General features: G+C 39.2%; 1 protein-coding gene across 1 annotated transcript in view; it reads left to right on the forward strand.

Moving 5' to 3' along the window:
• CXHXorf58 (chromosome X CXorf58 homolog) overlaps positions 1-7,372 on the forward strand; it is a 36,531-nt gene extending 29,159 nt beyond the window's left edge. Inside the window, exons 7-9 of the mRNA XM_049766828.1 lie at positions 4,061-4,290; positions 5,285-5,405; positions 6,617-7,372. Of these exons, the coding sequence (XP_049622785.1) occupies positions 4,061-4,290; positions 5,285-5,405; positions 6,617-6,790 (525 nt within the window). The 3' untranslated portion in view covers positions 6,791-7,372. The remainder of the gene's footprint in view (positions 1-4,060; positions 4,291-5,284; positions 5,406-6,616) is intronic.
• Positions 7,373-21,702: the final 14,330 nt, after the last annotated feature.

Raw genomic sequence — 21,702 nt, forward strand, 5'->3', positions numbered from 1 at the left:
TTTTTTCTTGTTTTGGCAATCTCAAGGTTCAAGTCCAGAGCTTCACATGTGCAAGTCACAAGTGCTGTATCACTGAGCCCCCTTTCCCTTTTGTTTTTGAGTTGTAGATGATTGCAAATGGAACCAGGAGTTACTGTATTTTCCAGTATATAAGACGACCCCCTAATTTTAGACTTCCTCTCTGACTCTGGCCAGTCTGAGCAGGCTTTTTACAGTGTGGATTCAGGTACAGAACATTGTATAATTTGCATGCATAAAAAGCCTGCTGAGTTAGAGAGGCGGTCTGAGCAGCCTTGCAGTGATTGGTGCAGGATCGAGCTGGAAAATTCGTTTTGTGGCAATATCCAGACGATTTTCATTTAGCAGCATATGTGAAACGTTTTTCAGGATATACTCAGCGTATAAGACGACCCCTGATTTTCGGTTGACTTTTTTTCATTTCAAAAGTTGTCTTATACGCCCGAAAATATGGTAAGTAGAGCTTGGGAATGCCAACTATCATTGCTAAGGACATGGGTTTCATACTTGCAGATAGTGACTCTGCCAAGGATTGGTGTTCAGAAAGAAGGCATCCCCAGACTGACACATGAGAAGAGAGAACTGCAATGATTGCTGACATTTATTGAACTGTTATCTGGACACAAGCAGTTCTTAGCTCTTTTTTAAATTGACATATAAGTGATTTATATATATATATATATATATATATATATATATATTCTACAGTCTTCTAATTTGTCAGTTTTAGACCCATTCTAATATATGAGGAAAAGAGTATTAAGTGAGGATTTTTTCAAAACATAGACTGGGAGAGAAAGAGAAAAAAAGATAGTACTATGGGTAGGGTGCTTGTCTCGCACACAGCTGATTTAGGGCTTAATCCCCACGTCATAATAGTCTGCTCAAGCCTTGCCAGAATTGACCCTTGGGGGTAGGGTATGCACAGTGAAGTGTGGGTCCAAAAAACAAATATCTTTGTCAGAAAAATGTTAGGGGCTGGAGCAATAGTACAATGGATAGGAATGATCTCTGAGCACAGACCCAGGAGTAATCCCTGAGCACTGTCAGTTGCAACCTCAAAACAACAAATACCCGAGACTAATAGCTACCTAGTGCAGAACAGAGCACTGACATTTTGAGCTATTTATGCATTGTACTACTCCACTCTTCAGAAATAACACATGCATTAGCAATCACCTCTCGGTAGTACAGGACCATCAAAGTGAAGTGCAAGGGCCCAAGGAAAGAGCTCAACAGAGTGGAGCACGTACTTGGCATGTTCAGGCCCTCAAGTTTTTACCCCCGGCATCATATGCCCTTCTCCCCTCCAGCACTAGTGCTGTGACCTTGATGACCCCAGCTTCCAGGTGTGGTTCTGTAACTTCTCTCTAACTTCATCTGTCAGCCTGAGATCACTCTGAAGTGGCCCCTGTTTTGGAGATAAAAAAAGACCTTGGCTAAGAATATACTAAAGTCCTTTGAACTAGACACATAAAAGGTGACTTGTTCAGGTTGTGCATCTCAAAGCCGTTAAAGATCTCTTTGCACTGTGCTTCCCTTAGCTTCTCTTAGACCTTACTTTTAGAGGGAACATCTTCTCTATGTCCCAATGACTTGTCATACTCCTTTGTTCCACTCTGTCTTTTTTGACATTACTCTCTCTGGGACAGTACTTTTAATGTGTGTGTGTGTGTGTGTGTGTGTGTGTGTGTGTGTGTGTTTGCTGTTCACTGATATAGAACTCAGGGAGCTCCTTTGTGAATGATGGTATACCTATATCTTCTAAAACTTAATTTTCCATTGTTGTTCATTTTACTTCCAGTAGTACCACTCTTTCATTCTTTATTGGCCTGTTCTCTTTTTTTGAGTATAAGTATTGTAAAATGTGATGTGCATTTATCACTGGGAAACAGAGATAACAGAAGTACCCATTCTGCTGTCTCTGTGTGCACTGAGTAACAGATCCCTAGAGACTTCCCACTGACATACTTTGAAAGAAGTGGCATGATTTGTCCCTAGTCATCATGCACATCTGTCATTTATATAATGATGCTATGACAAAAAAAGTTAACTAATTTTTTCCTATGTGAAATTACTTTTTATTACTGTAGTAACGGAAATGTGAACCATGTTATTAGAGGACTGGGCTCAGTCAACTAAATGGTGATGACAGAAATTAGTACATGCCTAAATAATGCAAAAAAGGCCGGCCTGTCTGTGTGTGAGTGTGGGTGTTTGTAGAGGGGAATGGTTATGTCCTAACTGTCTGGAAAAACATATTTATCTTGCCCTATTCCTACAACTTAAGTTAATTTTTATAAGCTCTTTCAAATTAACATTTGATTCCCCCCTCAGGGCCCACCAGGGCCATTCCTAGTGATGCCGAATAAGGACTAAATAATGCCAAGGTTCAAACCCAGGGCCTTACACCAGCAAAGCATGTGCTCTACCACTTAAGCCCCATCTCCAATCCTCACTGTTTGATCTTACACATTTTAAAAATATTCTAGGGGTCGGAAAGATAGCATGGAGGTAAGGCATTTGCCTTGCATCCAGAAGGACGGTGGTTCGAATCCCGGCATCCCATATGGTCCCCCTTGCCTGCCAGGGGCGATTTCTGAGCGTAGAGCCAGGAGTAACCCCATGAGCTCTGCTGGGTGTGACCCAAAAATAAAAAAAAAAAAACTATTCTAAAGACTCCAAATTAAAATAAGGGAAATTTGCCACGTAGCACCACAGATGTTATTTCTAAAATGGTTTGTACAAAACACAGGATGATCTCACTTATCTGTAAGATTATAGAATAACCAGATGAGAAAATGTTTATAGATGTAGGGATGCTTAAATCACCCTTGATCCCAGAGCTTAGGGAGGACAGAGAAATCAAGGCAGAAAGGAAGAAGATGAGAAAGGGAAGAATGGAGGAACAGGGATCAGGGCTTCAGTTATACTGGTGATGGGAGAGAGTGGCATAATGATGAATTCAAAACACAGAGTCAACACTGAAAACATGAGATCTAAGCTGCTACCGCCAAACTTTGTAATGTGTTTGCCAAAGTGACAGGCAGGAGGTGGGGATGGGAGGTAGGAAGTAGGAATGACAGAGTATGGGAGCACTGATGGTGAGATTCGTGTTGAAATATTATATACCTAAAACTCAACTCTCAATAACTTTGTAAGTCATGATTCTTTAATTAAATTTAATTTTTTGTTTTGTTTTCGTTTTGGGGCCACACCCTGTGACACTCAGGGGTTACTCCTGGCTATGTACTCAGAAATCGCTCCTGCCTTGGGGGACCATATGGGACAGCGGGGATGGAACTGCGGTCTGTCCTGGGTCAGCCACGTGCAAGGCAAACGCCCTACTGCTACACCATCGCTCGGCCCCTAAATTTAAATTTTTTTTTTTTTTTGGTTTTTGGGCCACACCCGGCGATGCTCAGGGGTTACTCTTGGCTGTCTGCTCAGAAATAGCTCCTGCAGGCACGGGGGACCATATGGGACACCGGGATTTGAAACAACCACCTTTGGTCCTGGATCAGCTGCTTGCAAGGCAAACGCTGCTGTGCTATCTCTCCGGGCCCTAAATTTAAATTTTTAATTAAAATAATAAAAAGTTTTGTGCAAATGTCCTCTTTTTTTGTTTCATTTTGAGATCACACCTGGCAGAGCTCAGAGGTTGCTTGTGGTGGCGCTTGAGAGATAACACCTGGACATCCACGTGCAAATCATGCCCTTGACCCTTTATATCAGCTCCCTAGTCCAGATAATGTTTTCAGCTCCCTGGTCCAGATAATGTTTTCTAGATGAAGTTATAAATGAGAGTAACTTTGGAAGATGTGTCTACAAACATAGTAGAAAGCCAGGAGGAGGTAGCTCAAAAGACTGGAATATATGCCAGGCTAGGAAAGAGCCCCCAAATCAACCCCCAGCACCACATGGCACCCCAAGCACTTCCAGATATAGTATCACTGCTAGGGCCCACAGAAAATTAGAAGATAAAGAAAACTATGCGAGAACACTATAACCAATCACTTTACTGTTTTTCTTTCCCACCAAGTATTCCAATCTTTTAGATAAGATCCCTGCCTCTTATGGGGGCAAAAATAACCACTGGCGTCGATTAAAACTTGAAGATATCCCCAAGACAATGATGATATATGACATAATTGATTTGATACAATCTGGAATAGTTTCAAAACGTCTTCAAAAAGAACTGAAATTTCTTCTACTGAAACCATGGTCAGAAGAAATGCGTCAGCATCAGCTTCACATTATTACTGAAGTGAGGTAAGATCCTTCACAAGGGTTACAATACGAGGGGCTTTTCTGAAGATGTTCATATTCTGCTGAATAGCTCACTAAAGATAGTAATAGGGCATATGGGGAAAATTGAATTGGGGCAGATTGCTTAAAACTAATGTAGCTTTGTAAACAGAGCACTGGCAAAAAAGGATAATTGGTACCTGAAGAGATAACTTGTACCACAGATAGGGAGCTCAGAATGCCTGGAGGCCATTGCGGCAAATATAACAAATGCACAACAATAGGGTGGAAATATTGGCAGCTCTCTAATTAGAGCAAGTGGTGAGCACAGAGCACAGCGGTAGAGCATTTGCTTGCATGCAGCCAACCCCAGACGGACTTCGGTTTGATTTCAGCATCCCATATGGTCCCCCAAGCCTACCAGGAACGACTTCTGAGTGCAGAGCCAGGAGTAACACCTGAATGCCGCCAGGTATGAACCAAAAACAAAAATAAAAGAATAAAGGATTTTGTCCAGGCAAATGAAATCTAATTTTGTGTGTGTTTTTGGGCCACAATCAGTGACGCTCAGGGGTTACTCCTGGCTATGCTCTCTGAAATCGCTCCTGGCTTGGGGGACCATATGGGACACTGGGGGATCGAATCACAGTCCGTCCTAGACTAGCGCATGCAAGGCAGATGCCTTACCACTTGTGCCACTGCTCTGGACTAAAATACTCAGTATTACAGACAATTCATTTTTAGTAAATACCATGTCTTATTTTATCATCATTCTCAGAATCATCCTCAGAATCATCTGAATCAGAATCATATGAAAATATAGTCCTTCATAAGGGGCGTAAAGAAATGTATGCTGTGAATTTAAGCAGAGATGATAATTTTAAAAACGTGTGCAATATTTCCCCAAGTATTAAGGCCGATTATGTACTTGATAGAAGATGCTTTTAAAAAAAATTGGAACTTGCTTTACATGTAAGCCTGTTTTATACTATTTTTCCATTTTTAATACAATTTCTAGGACGACTGAACCACTAACTCTTCTACAAAAGCCTGCAAAACAAGCCAAGAATAGTAGATCTAAGAAAGCACAAAAGAAAGCTGAAAATATGAGCATGGCTTATAAGACAAATATACTTGAGGTAAGTTTGACTTGTACTGAACTCATTGTTTTGGACAGTAAGTAATTCTACTTCCCTGAGTAAAAGTTTCCTCATCTCCAAGCTTATACCTTAGGTGTGTACCTTGGATAGTATAAAACTATATCCCACAGGTGGAGGGAGCTAGGTTGGGGTGAGACATACTGTGAGAAGGTGGTTGGAACACTGTATGGTAAATCATGCTGACTTACAATTTTTTTAATTTAAAAACTATATCTCAGGCACAGAGCAATAATACAGCAGACATGGCATTTACCTTACACAAGGCTGACCCGGCTTCAGTCCCCAACACACACACACACACACACACACACACACACACACACACTACCACCAGGAGAAATTCTTGAGCACAGAGCTAGGAGTTAGCCTTGAATACTGCTAAGTATGGCCCCAAAACAAAGATAGAAAACAAAACAAACTATATCCTTCTCAGTATATATTATTTGGAAACTTTTGGGGGGGATGTTGGGCCATACCTGGTGGTGCTCAGGGGTTACTCCTGACTTTGCACTCAGAAATTGCTCCTGGAAGGCTGGGGGATCATGTGGGATGCTGGGGATTGAACCCAGGTCTGTCCTGGGTTGGCCACGTGCAAGGCAAGTGCCCTATCACTGTGCTATCTCTCTGACCCCATATTTGGAAACTTCTTAAATGGGATGGCTTACCCCTATGATAAATACCAGCCCGATGTTTTGGCTCCCTATCACCATGACTTGGAAAGTAAACCTATATGTTGACACAGCTGATTGGGCTTATCTTCGATGGGACTTTTCTCAAAATGGAAGTCAGTTCTGTCAAAATCTATTCAAAACTTCATTTGGGTCCCAACATATACCCACACTCTGGTGATCTTTAAAGTTAACATGTTTTCATAGGTTCCTTTGGTTTTTGGGAGTGGACACACCTGGCGGTGCTCAGGAGTTACTCTTGGCTCTGTGCTCAGAAATTACTCCTGGCAGGCTCAGAAGACCATTTGGGATGCTGGGGATCAAACTCAGATTGATCGTGTTCAAGGTAGACACTACCTGTGACCCTACCACACTGTGCTATTGCTACAGCCCTCATAGGTTCCTTGGTAATTACAAAGATGTCTTGAATTGGGGATAGAGAATGAGGCTAATATTAAAGCTGTAAAATATAAAAATGCCATACATAAAATACTTCCTGCTTTTATTTATTCTTCTACCTAGAAACTGGAAAATGTACGAAGATTGAGACAAGTTATCTTTCCTCCATCATCTGACCTTGTAGAACTTTTTGAACCTTCAACAGATCCTAACTATGACTTTCTAAATGAAAAACAGAACTTATTTGACTGGTGCGAAAAACTGATCACTAGTAACGCTTTAAAACCAACTAACTGATAGAAAATGTCACATTTGTCTTATCTATTTGTAAGTGTACGTGCATGTTAAGAACTAGAAAACTGTAGAGCAACTTCTAAAAACACTTTCAACCAAATGCGGTTTCGTTTTTTTTTTCTTAGCCTCATTTATATTACAATAAGTGCAATTAATTTTTACTGAAAAAATTTAAACTTAATATTATAAGTAGATGCTTTCAAATTAGCCATATGTCATTATATTCATTATAAATTATTTCCTGAGAACTTAAGGTATTTGCCTTGCATGCAGCCAATCCCTGTTTGATTTCTGGCACCACCAGGAGTGAACACTGAGTGCAAAGCCAAGAGCAAGCATTGTGTACCACCAGGTTTAGTTCCAATACCAAATACAGAATATGAATAGCCATGCTTAGCATAAATATTAGAACTCAGGAATAAAATGATACTTTAAAGTAGCCTCCAGTATCTAATTTTAAGCAGCATATTATTTACAGAACAGCTCATGACTGACGTAATCTGAATTCTAATAAAAATAAGTTGGTTGCTATAGTAAGCATTATATAGCATATCTAATTATTACTGCATACAATATGCACTTAAAGCAGAACGTTTGAATGTGCATTAGTTATTTTTCTACTAAAAGGACTGTTTTGGGTAGTACTTATCAATTTTATTGTTGAATTGGTAAATTCTAATTAATTCCTAATATAATACATATTATAATTTTTGTATAATGCAGGCTATTGGATTATATCAGTCCTTACCAAGGGCTGTGATAATTAAACAAAGTAGGCCATTTATTGAACCTTAAAAATACCACTTTATTTATTTAAAAATACCATTTATTTAACATTTAAAATGTGGAGATTGCTTGCTGATTTAGCTCAAAGAAGTCTATAAATATATCTTGTCTCTGCTAAAACATTCTCTTACATGAAAAAGATACTGCAGTAAATATGTATTATTTGCACTCAGTTACATAAACATTCATTCTTCAATGTTAATACGTCCTCATTTGATTTCCAAAAATAGGATGAATAATCCTCTTGCTTTCAGAGCTTCAGAGCTTCTACTGGATATTGGTTGAATAAAAAAACATGTATTCATCCTCATGATTTATACATATTCTCATTCATTAAATTGGGAAGCAGTCCTTTATGCAATCAAATGCGTATTAGGTTCATCCCCACCCATAGTTTGTGCAATAGCATTAGCGAAAGATAATTTCACAGAACAAAAAGAAGAAAAACAAAGGAAAGAGAAAGTACATTTAAGAGCACTTACTTCTCATGTTTCATCATTGATAGCTTCATCCCATCATGATACCTAGCTACAAGGGATGCTGGGAAGTGTAGTATTGTTTTGTGCATTTACGAACCCAACTAAAGTTCTATTGTTATAGAATAAAGGGATCATTTTTTTTTTTTGGTTTTTGGGCCACACCCGTTTGACGCTCAGGGGTTCCTCCTGGCTATGTGCTCAGAAATCGTTCCTGGCTTGGGGGGACCACATGGGACACTGGGGGATCGAACTGCTGTCCGTCCTACCCTAGCGCTTGCAAAGCAGACACCTTACCTCTAGCGCCACCTTCCCGGCCCCCATTTTTTTTTTTTTTTGGTTTTTGGGTCATACCCGGAGGTGCTCAGGGGTTACTCCTGGCTGTCTGCTCAGAAATAGCTCCTGGCAGGCACGGGGACCATATGGGACACCGGATTTCAACCAACCACCTTTGGTCCTGGATCGGCTGCTTGCAAGGCAAACGCCTCTGTGCTATCTCTCCGGGCCCGGGATCATGAATTTTAAGATAGCTAGCTTCAGCTACTAGATAAGGATCATGTCTTTTCATGTTTCACAAAAGAAACAATATAACTATATCATAGAAAAAATTAAGTAAAAAACGTTAGATCACTATCATACTTTAATAGCTGTTTTCATTTGCTTATGTATGTTTAAAGGCACACATCTTCACATGGTTGTAATCATATATAAAATACAGATTTAAAGTCTTCACTTAATTTTATATCAAACCTAGTTAACTTAAAATAATTTTTATAGGGGCCGGAGAGATAGCATGGAGGTAAGGTGTTTGCCTTTCATGCAGAAGGTCATCGGTTCGAATCCCGGCGTCTCATATGGTCCCCTGTGCCTGCCAGGAGCAATTTCTGAGCAGACAGCCAGGAGTAACCCCTGAGCACTGCCGGGTGTGACCCAAAAACCACAAAAAAAAAAAATAATTTTTATAGTTACATGGTAGCCCATTGGGTTGATGAGGCATAATTTATTGAACCATACCCATATCATTGGGTATGTCAGTTATTTTAGTTTTCACAACTGTAGATAATACTAGAGAGATTACCTTTGCAGTCTTCTTTCATGTGGTTATTTTCCTGTTATTTAGTTTTCATCTAATTTTACTGTAATCAGAGAATATGACTTGCACCATACTGATTCAGAGAAATGTGTTGAGAGTGGTTTTAGGTCAGGTACCTGGTCAATTGTGTATGTAAACATTTTTTTAATTTAATTTTTATTTTGATCATCGTGGCTTACATATTGTTGACAATAATATTTTAGGTACATATTTACATAAAATCAGGGAGGATTTCCATCACCAATTTGTCCTCCCTACACCTCTGTTTTTGTCCTACCTCCCATATGCTCTTCCCTCACCCTTAGGGCTGCCAGAATATGTTGTTCCCTCTGTATCTAGCCTAATACTTAGTAGTCTTGCACCTGTTTGGTCCTGGTGCCTCCCTTATTTTCCCCTCTAACTGGGGGGCAGGACTAGCTAGTTCAAGTTACATGGTTTTGTTTGAAGAAGGGAATAGTAGTAAACTGGGATAAAGGTCTAATACGCAGAAAATAAGTGAAATTCTTCTAGAGGGTCTCATCCTCAGTTAGAGAGACGAAGGAGAAAAAGGTGAAACACTCCACCAGTTCAAAAAGAAGTGTCAAATATCTAGTGAGGACTCCAACAATAACGCTAAGCACCACAACAACAAAAACAAACAAAAAAAAACAAAAAAATAAAACAAAAAAAAACCACCACGGTCTTGAGATAAGAAACATGTCAGAGCATATATAAGGAAAGAAAAGGAAAGAAAAGAAAAGGAAAAAGTGTAAATGGGGGCAACAGCTTCAATAACCACACCAAAACACAAAAATCAACCAAAAATAGATAATTAAATATAATAATAATGATAATAAATGAAGATAAAAATAATATATATAAAAAGATAAATAATATTTTGTGTTTTTTTTTCTTTCCCTCCTGCCCTGGCACAGTAAATATTGGGGTTATTCCAGAAGGAATTCACTTGGCCTAAGAGATATGGGGTTTCTCCGCCCTTGGAGTATATTGTCACGGGATCAACTATAGCCTCTGCTCAGGATCCTTTACTCTCCCGGTGATGTTTTTGTGTTGTTTGGAAGACTACTGTTCCGTCCTAGGTGATACAATCAGACCTCTGTATCTATCGATCTCAGTATCTGCACAGTTCCAGGGATGGGACTTATGATGAAGTCAGTCTTTGTGGTTCTAGAAGTTTCATTCCCTCAGTGTCATTTTAATCCATCTTCTGTGGTTGGTGGTCTTGGTCTTGGCACTAAACCTGGGATGGCACCTAGGATAACGCCTTTCCTTGTGTTTCCAGAAGCCCCATTCCGTTGCAGTTGTCTCTGCCAGACCTTTGGAACTGGGGATCATAGTTGTTGTGCAGGTCGTAGTTCAAACCCTAGACTAGGGCTTTTTTATTGGTCCCAAGATATATACAGTCTGGTCATGATTCTAGCAGCCAGTCATCTGTAGATCGTGATCTTGGTTTTTAGACCTACCAACGGGTGACAAGTCTTCTGATTTTGACTTATCGATGGCTGGTAAGGTAGGATAACCTGTTCTTAGGTTATGTTGTTCCCATTTTCCTCGTTGTCAGGATATCGTATTGGAGCTGGCACTCGTTGGTGTTCCAGCAGTATTAGGGTTGTCCCGGATGGGGTTTGTTTCCTGCAGCTGTTGTGAAGAACTGTGCCATTTCTGTGACTGGGATCCAGGGTTCAAGGCTGGACGGATGGGATCTAATCTTCTGAGGTCTAAGTTGATTCCACATGACATATTTTCAAGGTAGAAGTTATCCCTGTATTCTAAACAACTATGAGTTCCTATCTCTAGTAGATAAGAGCTCTTTTTTATGTTTAAGATTTCCCCTTTTTTAAGTGTGCCTTTGCAGAGAGAAATGGTGCTACATTATATTGTTGGTGCATTTGGGGGTGGACAGAGAGGAAAACAGAAACAGGTCACATACCCAAAAAAGATTTTAAAAAATAGGATTAAAAATGTATGTGCCCACATATGTATATGTAGAACAGACAATTAAAAAATGAATTATCAAAGTATTTAAAGGACCAAAGTGATGCAGAAGACTACCTTACATTTGGGGAAAGGCAGGTAAAGAGGAGGTGTAATACAGGTCTTATGTTTATGTTGGGAGTACATGTTTTCCCATTGTCTTTTGGGTTTTTCTTGTAGTGTGTGGGTTCCCAGGCGCCTTTCCATCACACCCCCTGCCCTTCTTCAGATTAGCAAAAGATTTACAGCAGGGAGGTCTTGGAAGAGTTCTTGTATTGGGACTACTTTTGGAACTAAGTCCGGTTTCAAGTAACAGTCCACATTAGGGGAAGATGGTAGGGAGGGCCTCGCAGCATGGGTCCGCAGGGGAATTAGCTGCCTTTTCTTGCAGGAGATGAAGTGTGGGTTTGACTGGGTGTCTCTTCGTTTGGGTACTGGGTACTGGTTCATTGGGGGTAGGAGGTCAATCTTGATGCCTAATAGATTAAGGACTGAGGGTGAAGAGTTTTAATACAGTGGGAAGTCTGGATGGGAATGAGGGGTGAGGGGGTAGTTGGATTTCCAAAGGGAGGAAAGGGGAAGGTTTATGGTAGAGGTAGGAAGGGAGAAAAGAGAAATTACATTAGAAAGAAAGGGAAAAGAGAAAAGAAAAAAAGTAGAGAGAAGAGTAGAAAAGAAATGATAAAAAAGAAAGTAGTGAGAAGAGAGGAGAGAATGGTAAGGGAATGTTAGTTTGCTTGAATGTGTTCGATGAGTAGAGTCTGTTTTTATGGGATTATTATGTTACTGACCCTACCCTGATCCGGTGATTGTGCCGTACCCTAGGGTGTGACCTGGCATTCTGCTCCCACCCTAGGGTGGTACCTGATTCTGCTCCTACTATTGGGTGGTATCTGATCCCACTATTGGGTGGTACCTGATTCTGGGACATAAAAGCAAGGGTTTGTGGAAGGTGAGGGACTTTTTTCCTGGGGCCTATTCTTAGGCCTTTTGCCTTTGGCCTTTTCACGGAATAAAGAGCTGTTTTCTTCGGAAGCCTGACTGCCTGTTGGCTTTCTTCCCGCCGCATTCACCTCAGAACCGCCAGCTGAACAGGGTAACAGACGCATGGTCCGAGCTGGAGGAGAAAGGCCTCATCCTCCATCCCTCCATCAGTTAACCTCATCAGGGGCTGATTTGCAACAGTCAATTTTTACAAAATTTTTTCTTTCAAATCAAGCATCAGCTTTAATTGGCTGTCTCTTATGCAATGAGGTCAAACATCTCAGAAGTGGCCCCAACTATTTTTTGTATTCTTAAAAATGTGCATGTTCTATATATAGCAGAATACAAGCTTCTGTGTATGTCTTTATCAGCATGCTTGTTAGTAACATTTAGGTTTTCTATATGCTATTTTATTTATGCTCTGTGAGATATCAGTGACTGAAAATGGTATGTTGAACTTCTGCTTTATATTATTTGGAGATATAATTCATTAAGTACTTGTATAATTTTAGAATTTGTATCTCTTCCTGGTCAATTGAATCATTTATCTATATGTAGTTGCCAAGTTTATTCCTAATAATGCATTTCTTGCATTATTATTATTATTATTATTATTATTATAGCTTCTCTTGCTTTCTGCTAGTGTCTCTTTGGAATATCCTTTTCAATCTATTCATATTTTCAAGCTTTTCATATGTCAGAAACTAGCTAGTGATCAATAATTCGATTTTAACTCCCTGTAAATACAGGATTACATTTCCCAGTTTTTGTTTTCAGTTATATATATATATAACTGTTATATATATGTTATATATATATAACATATAGAGAGAGATTATATAGAGAGAGGGAGAGAGAGAGAGAGTTTTTGAGCCACACTCACCAGTGCTCAGGTCTTACTCCTGGCTCAGAAATCACTCCTAGCAGGCTAGGGGATCATATGGGATGTCAGGGATCAAACCCATGTCAGCTGCAAGCAAGCAAATCCCCTACCTCTATGCTATCATTCCAGACCCTCAGTTATATATTTTAAACTGGTGATTTTCAGTTACATTGGAATCACCAAGGAAATGTGAGAAAAGGTGATATATGCCACTTCTAGGCTTGACCTCAACATTCATGATCTTTGATATTCTCACCTCCCTGTTGTAACTCTAGGCAAAGCACTCCAAGATGGAAGAGCTAAAGCTGAAGGATTTCAGATTATAGGAGCTATATAGTCAGACCTCATGAATTATGATATGAGCAAGAACTCAGTTTTATTGTGTTAAACCATAGTGACCTTTAAGGCTCACTTGTTAGACCAACAAACATTATTTATTAGAGAAATTTGTTTTGCAAAATGTGGGATGAAGGAGAGAGAGAGCATGCAAGAGATAATTCAGGTTTCTCCAGTGGAGAAAGCCGAAAAAACACAGTTTGGGTCATGATGAAGGCCAATCAATGTAGTCAGTGTGCCTAACAATATATATATATATATTGGTTTTTGGGTCACACCCGGCAGCGCTCAGGGGTTCCTTCTGGCTCTATGCTCAGGAATCACTCCTGGCAGGCTCAGGGGACCATATTGGGTGCTGGGATTCGAACCACTGACCTTATGTATGCAAGGCAAACGCCTTACCTCCATGCTATCTCTCAGGCCCCTGACAATAATTTTTTTTTGACAATACTTTTTAACTGGTGAGTTTAAGTCACTTTATTTTTATTTTTATTTTTTTTTTACTTTTTGGTTTTTGGGTCACACCCGGCAGCGCTCAGGGTATCCATGTTGGCTCCTGGCTCTATGCTCAGAAATCGCCCCTGGCAGGCACAGGGGACCATATGGGATGCCAGGATTCAAACCACCATCCTTCTGCATGAAAGGCAAATGCTTTACCTCCATGCTATCTCTCTGGCCCTATTTTATTTATTTTAAAATCACTTTATTGTTATTTTATTTGTTTTTCTTTGTTCTTTCAATTCCACATTCTCACCTTCATGTTTTTTTTAGAATGAAACATTCTATAATTCTTACTGATACTCTTAAATTTTATCATGTGCACATAAAGGTGAAATCATTAGATATATCATCTTCCCAAACTGTTCAAGGACCTTAGCATACTAATCACCTGCTTCTTGCATAAACAGTTACTATAACTCAATAGATTGGCTTCATCTTGGTTTGTTTTTGTGGGGGTTTTTTGTGGGGGGTTTTGTTTTGTTTTTGGACCACAACGGTGATGCTCAGGGGTTACTTCTGGCTATTCACTCAGAAATCGCTCCTGGCTTGGGGGCCCATATGGGACACTGGGAGATCAAACCACTGTCCATTCTAGGCTAGCATGGGCAAGCAAGATACCACTTGCACTACCGCTCTGGGCCCTAGCTTTATCTTGTTTTTAATCTCCAAATTAAAGGCAATTGATGTTTATAGACCTCAGACTTTCTGTGTCATCTTTCAAGCTCTTAAAGTTTCCTATAATGGGGCTGAAGATATAGCTCAAAGAGCTAATGGGGATGCTTTGTATGCAGGAGGCTCAAGTTTGATCTCTGGTACCTACAGGACTGATTCTTGAGGACTGAAACAGGAGCATCCCCTAAGCACTGCCAGGTGTAAACCAAAATTTCAGAGGAAAAAGTACCTGTAATGAACATCTGCTGATACTTTTTTCCTATTTTTTTTGAAAATGTCCCTTTTGACACAGCAAAAGCAGTACAGAGAGGAAAATTCAGGGCTTTGCAAGCATACATCAGGAAGGAAGAAGGGGCATACCTCAATAGCCTAATGACTCAATAGCCTAATGCAGCTTACCAAATAATGAAAATGATCAACAAAAGGAACAAAAAATAGGGAGACAGAAGGAAATAAAGCTTAGAGCAGAAATCAATGAAGTGGAAACCCCCCAAAAAAATCTAAAAGATCAACAAAAGTAGAAGTTCGTTCTTTGAAAAAAATAAACAAGATCGATAGACCATTAGCAAAACACACAGAGAAACTTTATAACCCATATTAGAAATGAAAAGGGGGAGATCACTACAGATATTGCAGAGATTCAAATCAGAGACTACTTTGAGAAACTCTATGCCACCAAATATGAGAACCTGGAAGAAATGGATAAAGTCTTGGGCTCTTATAACCTCCACAGTTGAATAAGGAGAATGTAGCATATCTAAACACCCCCATCACCACTGAGGAAATTAAAACGGTAATCAGATGTCTGCCCAAAAACAAAAGCCCATGTCCAGATGGATTCACTAATAAATTCTTTCAAACCTTTCAAGAGGAATTACTACCAATCCTGGCCAGGCTCTTTCATGAAACTGAAAAAATGGGTACACTTCCAAATAGCTTTTATGAAGCCAACATCACCTTGATACCAAAACCAGATAGAAATGCTGCCAAAAAAAGAAAACTACAGACCAATATCCCTGATAAACACAGATGCAAAAATCCTCAACAAAATCCTGGCAAATAGGATCCAATGCCTCATCAAGAAGATCTAATCCCATCAGAAAATGGGGAGAAGTGAACAGTCACTTTCTCAAAGAAGAAATACAAATGGCCAAAAGGCACATGAAAAAATATTCCATATCACTAATCATCAGGGAGATGCAAATCAAAACAACTATGAGATACCATCTCACACCACAGAGATTGGCTCACATCACAAAGAATGGCAACAAGCAGTGCTGGCAGGGATGTGGAGAGAAAGGAACTCTTATTCACTGCTGGTGGGAATGCCTATTAATCCAACCTTTATGGAAAGCGATATGGAGTTCCTCCAAAAGCTGGAAATTGAGCTCCCATACAATCCAGCTATACCACTCCTAGGGATATACCCTAGGAACACAAAAATACAATACAAAAAATACCTTCCTCGCACCTATATTCATTGCAGCACTATTTACAATAGCAGACTCTGGAAACAACCAAGATGCCCTTCAACAGATGAATGGCTAAAGAAACTGTTATATATACACAATGGAATATTATGCAGCCGTCAGGAGAGAGGAAGTCATGATATTTTCCTATGCATGGATATACATGTAATCTATTATGCTGAGTGAAGTATGCCAGAGGGAGAGAGATAGATGCAGAATAGTCTTACTCATTTATGGATTTTAAGAATAATAAAAGACATTTTTGCAACAATCCTCAGAGACAAAGAGAGGAGGGCTGGAACTTCCAGTTCACTTCATGAAGCCCACCACAAAGACTGGTGAGTGAAGTTAGAGAAATAACTACACTGAGAACTATCATAACCATGTGAATGAATGAGGGAACTGGAAAGCCTGTCTAGAGTATAGGTGGAGGTGTGGTGGGGTGGAGGGAGATTTGGGACATTGGTGATGGGAATATTGCACTGGTGAATGGGGGTGTTCTTTACATGACTGAAACCCAACTACAATCATATTTGTAATAAAGGTGTTTAAATAAAAATATAATAAAAAAGAAAATGCCCCTTTTTGGTTTGGGGGCCACATCTGGCAGTATTCAGGGGTTATTCATTACTTTGCACTCAGGACTACTCCTGTTGGCTCTGGGGACTCTATGGAGTGCCAGGCATTGAACTTGAGTTGGCCACATACAAGGCAGACATTCTACATGCTATACTCTTGCTCAGAAAATGTTATTTGACCTTCATTTATGAATTTATGTATCAGAGTCTACATTGACAGCAGTTTGCTCTTAGTAGTCTGAAATTATTATTTCACTGACTTCTTTCACTGCCAATTTAGTTGTTCCTTTTAAACGAGCTCTCTGGCAACCTTAAAGATTTTCTCTGTGTTTAGTGCTTCACTTCTATTAAAGATTGACTGAGGGGGCTGGAGAGATAGCACAGCAGTGTTTGCCAAGCAAGCAGCCAACTCAGGACCTAAGGTAATTGGTTCGAATCCCGGCGTCCCATATGGTCCCCTGTGCCTGCCAGGAGCTATTTCTGAGCAGATAGCCAGAAGTAACCCCTGACACCAAAAAAAAAAAAAAGATTGAGAAAAATTTTATCTCCATGCCATTTCATTGACTATCCTTTGAGAGTCTGGTTTCCTTCAGAAGCCTCAATTTTAACTCCCTATATTCTCTGAACCCCCAGATCTCATCTCCACACACACCACCATGAAAGCATTTAAAACCCACCATTACATGACTAAGGAGGTGGTTCAAAGGGCAGGAGTGCATACATTGCATATGATTGCCCCAGGCACTGCCATCTATGCCTGTTCCACCTACCCTTTACCAGAAAATACAAATAAAACCATGACAGTAGGTCTCTAGGAGTGGAATGTGCTTCTGGCACTAATCACTTACCTTAGTTTTCAGTAGGTTTTGTTTTGTTTTAATTTTTATCTGTGTTAGAGAGAGCCACTCCTGGTGATGCTCAGGGTCCACCTTGGTCACACTCAGCCATGCTGGTGGGCCTTGCCACACTAGACATGGAACCTGATGTAAAGCATCTATACTGCCACTCAAGTCATATCAGCCCCGAAAGAATGGAGTTATTTTTATCTAGGGATTGTTTTTCATCAGGGTTTTCAGAATATTTAATCTTCCATTTTTTTCATTAGCAAAAGATCATATTCTCACTTCATTTTATTACATTATATGCTTAGAATAAAATTTTAATTCTGGTACTATTTTACTATATTTGAAACTTAAACATTTCCTTAGCTATTCATAAACACTGTCAGAATGCTTTCAGCCATTCTGTCTTTGAGTGGGGAGTACTAGATCAATGTTGTTTATCTACTTTATGGAGACAGAGCAGTATAATTTAGCATGGCTTTGAAGTAACCAAATCTGATTATCTCTTCTCTGTCCCATCTCTTTGTCCTCCATTATTCAAATATGTACATATTAGAGGGATTACATCCATTAACGATTTTGTCATGGTTTTTGACAGTCAAGAGAATTTTTAATAAAGGTGTCATTTGAGAAGGAGAAAATTATATAGATAGGATAATTTTGGGCCAAAAATCCTGGCTTGAATTTATATCTTAGTATCTGCTCTACCCTGAAATACCACTAAAATAATAAGATTTTTTCCAGTTTTCCTGAGAGTAATTCACTATATCATTATATATCATAAATATAAGGCATACAGCATAATGATTTACACATTATGAAATTATTTTTTACATTATGAAATTATTACAGTAACTTCAGCTGATATATATCATCTGATATATAATAAAAATAAAATAAAAAATTCTTGTGATAACTAACTCTTAAGTTTTAATCTCTCAACTACTTTCCTATAACACAACAATGAATGAATTACTAATTATAGTCATGTATACTACATTCCCAGTGCTTATTTATTTGTCATAGCTGGAAGTTTGGACATTTCTAAAAAACTCTGAAATTGATTACCTTTGAAAATAAGAGGTGGAGGATAAGGAATTGACTGTAGAAAATCTACTTAAGAGGTGATTAGAGGGGCTGGAGAGATAGCATGGAGGTAAGGCATTTGCCTTTCATGTAGAAGGTCATCAGTTCGAATCCGGCTTCCCATATAGTCCCCCGTGCCTGCCAGGAGCAATTTCTGAGCATGGAGGCAGGAGTTTCCCCTGAGCACTGCCAGGTGTGACCCAAAAACCACAAAAGGGGGGGGGCAAAAAAAGAGGTGATTAGAACACCAAACCCCTTAACTATTGTAATTGTTCCCCTGACTCCAGAAAAGATATATTGAAGTACTAATGCCTGGTACCTCAGAATGTGCCCTTATTTGGAAGTACAGTTGTTGCGGATATAATTAGGATGCCGTCATTCTAGACTAGGGTAGATCCTCTAATCCAATGTAACCAACTTCTTGTCATGTGAGAACAGCATATATAGAGAGGCCCACAAGGGGACAGTGAAGGGTCAGGTGCTTTAGTGAAAACAGGGATTAAGTTCAAGTGCAGTTTTACATGGTGCATGTTCAGAGCACTTCTTTCTGCTTCTTTCTACTGTTAAATACAGGAATGTTGGCAACTAGGGTTCTACCCTCCAGGAGGTTTAGAAGACAAGGGCAAACAAAGACTTTGGAATACTGAATACTGGTCTGAGAGAGAAGGCATGTAATGAACGGCCAGACAGACAGGGAAGCCTACAGTTAACCTCACCCAGATTCCAGTGTGACTTTTAGTGCCCACCTCTTCAGAACAGATGAACAAGCATTACTGTATATCTGAAGAAAATTCTAACATAGAAGACAGAGGCACAGAATAGGAAAAAAAATAGCATACCTAGGGCCAGAGCGATAGCACAGCAGTAGGGTTTCTCCCTTGCTGACTTGGGATGGACCCAGGTTCAATTCCCAACATCCCATATGGTCCCCTGAGCATGCCAGGAGTGATTTCTGAGTACATAGCCAAGAGCAACCCCTGAGTGCTGCCAGGTGTGGCCCAAACTCCCCCAAAAGAAAAGAAATAGCATACCTAAATATAGTTTTTAAAATAAGGTAATTAAAAAATAAAACAATAATACCAGATCACTAGTTTGCTCTTCAAGCCATGCTTTCCCTTGAACATTTGCCTCACTTACATGTCTCTGTGTTTCTTTGCTTGCTTATTTCCACTTGAGAGAAGCCTGTGTTCTTTCTTGAACATACATCACCTCTTTCTCTCTTCTCACATCTTTCTTTTTTTGGTTTTGTTTTGTGGGGTCAACACCCGGCAGCTCTCAGGGGTTACTCCTGGCTCTACACTCAGCAATTGCACCTGGCAGGCTCAAGGGACCATATAGGATGCCGGGATTCAAACCACCGTTCTTCGGCATGTAAGGCAAACACCTTACCTCCATGCTATCTCTCTGGCCCTGCTCTCACATCTTTCTAAGCAAGTTTCATTCAATAAAAACTATTTTGCTTCATAAAAGAAATATCATTAATAAGAGATTTACTCCCTAAACCATTTACGATCTTTTAAAATAATTTTAATTCAATAACTGCATAATTCTTTAAATGCTGCTTTTCTTCTGAAATAGCCACTCATTTAAGAAATAGCAGGGCTGGAGAGATAGTACAGGAGTTAAGGCCTTGAATGGAGCTGATACCAGTTCGATTTCTGGAACCACATATAGTCCCTGACCCTTGCCAAGAGTGGTTCCTGTGCATACAGCCCTCTAGGCATGACCCCAAAACTAGGAAAAGAGTGAATGGAGAGACAGTACAGCATGTAGAGTGCTTTCTTTGCACACAGCTAACCTGGGTTCTATCCTTGGCATTCCATATGATGCCCCAAGCACTGCCAGGAGTAATTCCTGAGCACAGAGCCAGGAGTAACCTCTGAACACTTCCACATTTGACACAAAAATAAATAAAGGAAAAGAAAAAATGGACAGGAAAACGAAAAAAGTAAACAACAGTATAATATTATATATGATACATATGTGACATCTATAAGATAGATACAAAGAGTCTTAGATTTTTTTAAATAATATAAAGATTTAAATTTAAAGTTAAGGAACTCTACCAATCATAAAGCAAATTTCACTGTGATATTTTAGAATACTGGGGATAAAGAAAAAGTCTTATAAGTCTCCAGAGAGGAAAACACCATTTTACAAAAAGGATCAAGTTCACACTTCTTAATGGCAAAAATGAAAGTTAGACTGCAATAAAACAATGCCTTTGAGCTTGTGAGGAAAATAATTTTCTACCTTGATTTCTAACATTAAACTCACAATTGAGTGTGAGGGAGGGAATAGTAAAGGCATTTTCAGACATGCAGAATTGTAGAAGCGTTATCTCCCATATATGTTTCATAGAAGCTCTAAAGTTCATTGTTTGACCAATATAAGAGTATAAACAAAGGAAGACAAAAAGCATAGGATTCCAGAAACTGGGGACCCAACATAAGAGAGGTAAAAAGAAGCCCAATGATGATGGTGAATTCCCAAATAAAGGTCACGGGGTAAACAGGCAGAAACAAGTAATGGAAGAGATCAGTCAGCTGGCTGTAGGAAAATACTTTTTAGAATCAAATGGTAAACTTAAAATAGTTACTTAAGAGAGACTGAGAATATATGCATAGGACATCAAAGAAATAGGGAAACAGCATGAATAATAACTTCAGGGGAGAAGTTGAAAAGGAAAACTAAATATATATGTAAGAAGTAAATAATATTCATGCTTAATACTCTAACCAGAATTAGAATATAACCATAGGAAAAGTGTGTAGGCATAGGAAATGTATATTGTGTGATTATGGAAGAGGTAAAAAAATGAAAATTTACTTCTTTCCTTCCATAATGTAAATTTCATAGGTTAGTCCAAAAATGACAAATCAAGAACCATTTAATGCATGCAGAGATATGTAGGTAAATGACAAAGATTCCATTAAAAGAGTTGAAATGATTATTCCTAAGGTTTAAAAAATAGGGGTTTCAGTAGGGAAATGCAAATCAAAACCACAGTGAAATTTCACCTCACATCAGTTAGGAAAACTAATTAAAAAGTCAAGAGAGAAAGAAATCTTTGTTGCATTGTTGGTAGAAATGTAAATTGGCATAGTCAGAATGGAAAACAGTACAGAGATAACTAAAATAATTTAATAGAACTACCATATGAAATTACCAATTCCACATCTAAGTTCTTATTTGAAGAATATGATCACAATACTTCAAACAATCTACGTGACTT

The sequence above is a fragment of the Suncus etruscus genome, chromosome X, assembly GCF_024139225.1.
Source record: "Suncus etruscus isolate mSunEtr1 chromosome X, mSunEtr1.pri.cur, whole genome shotgun sequence".
Classification (NCBI taxonomy): domain Eukaryota; kingdom Metazoa; phylum Chordata; class Mammalia; order Eulipotyphla; family Soricidae; genus Suncus; species Suncus etruscus.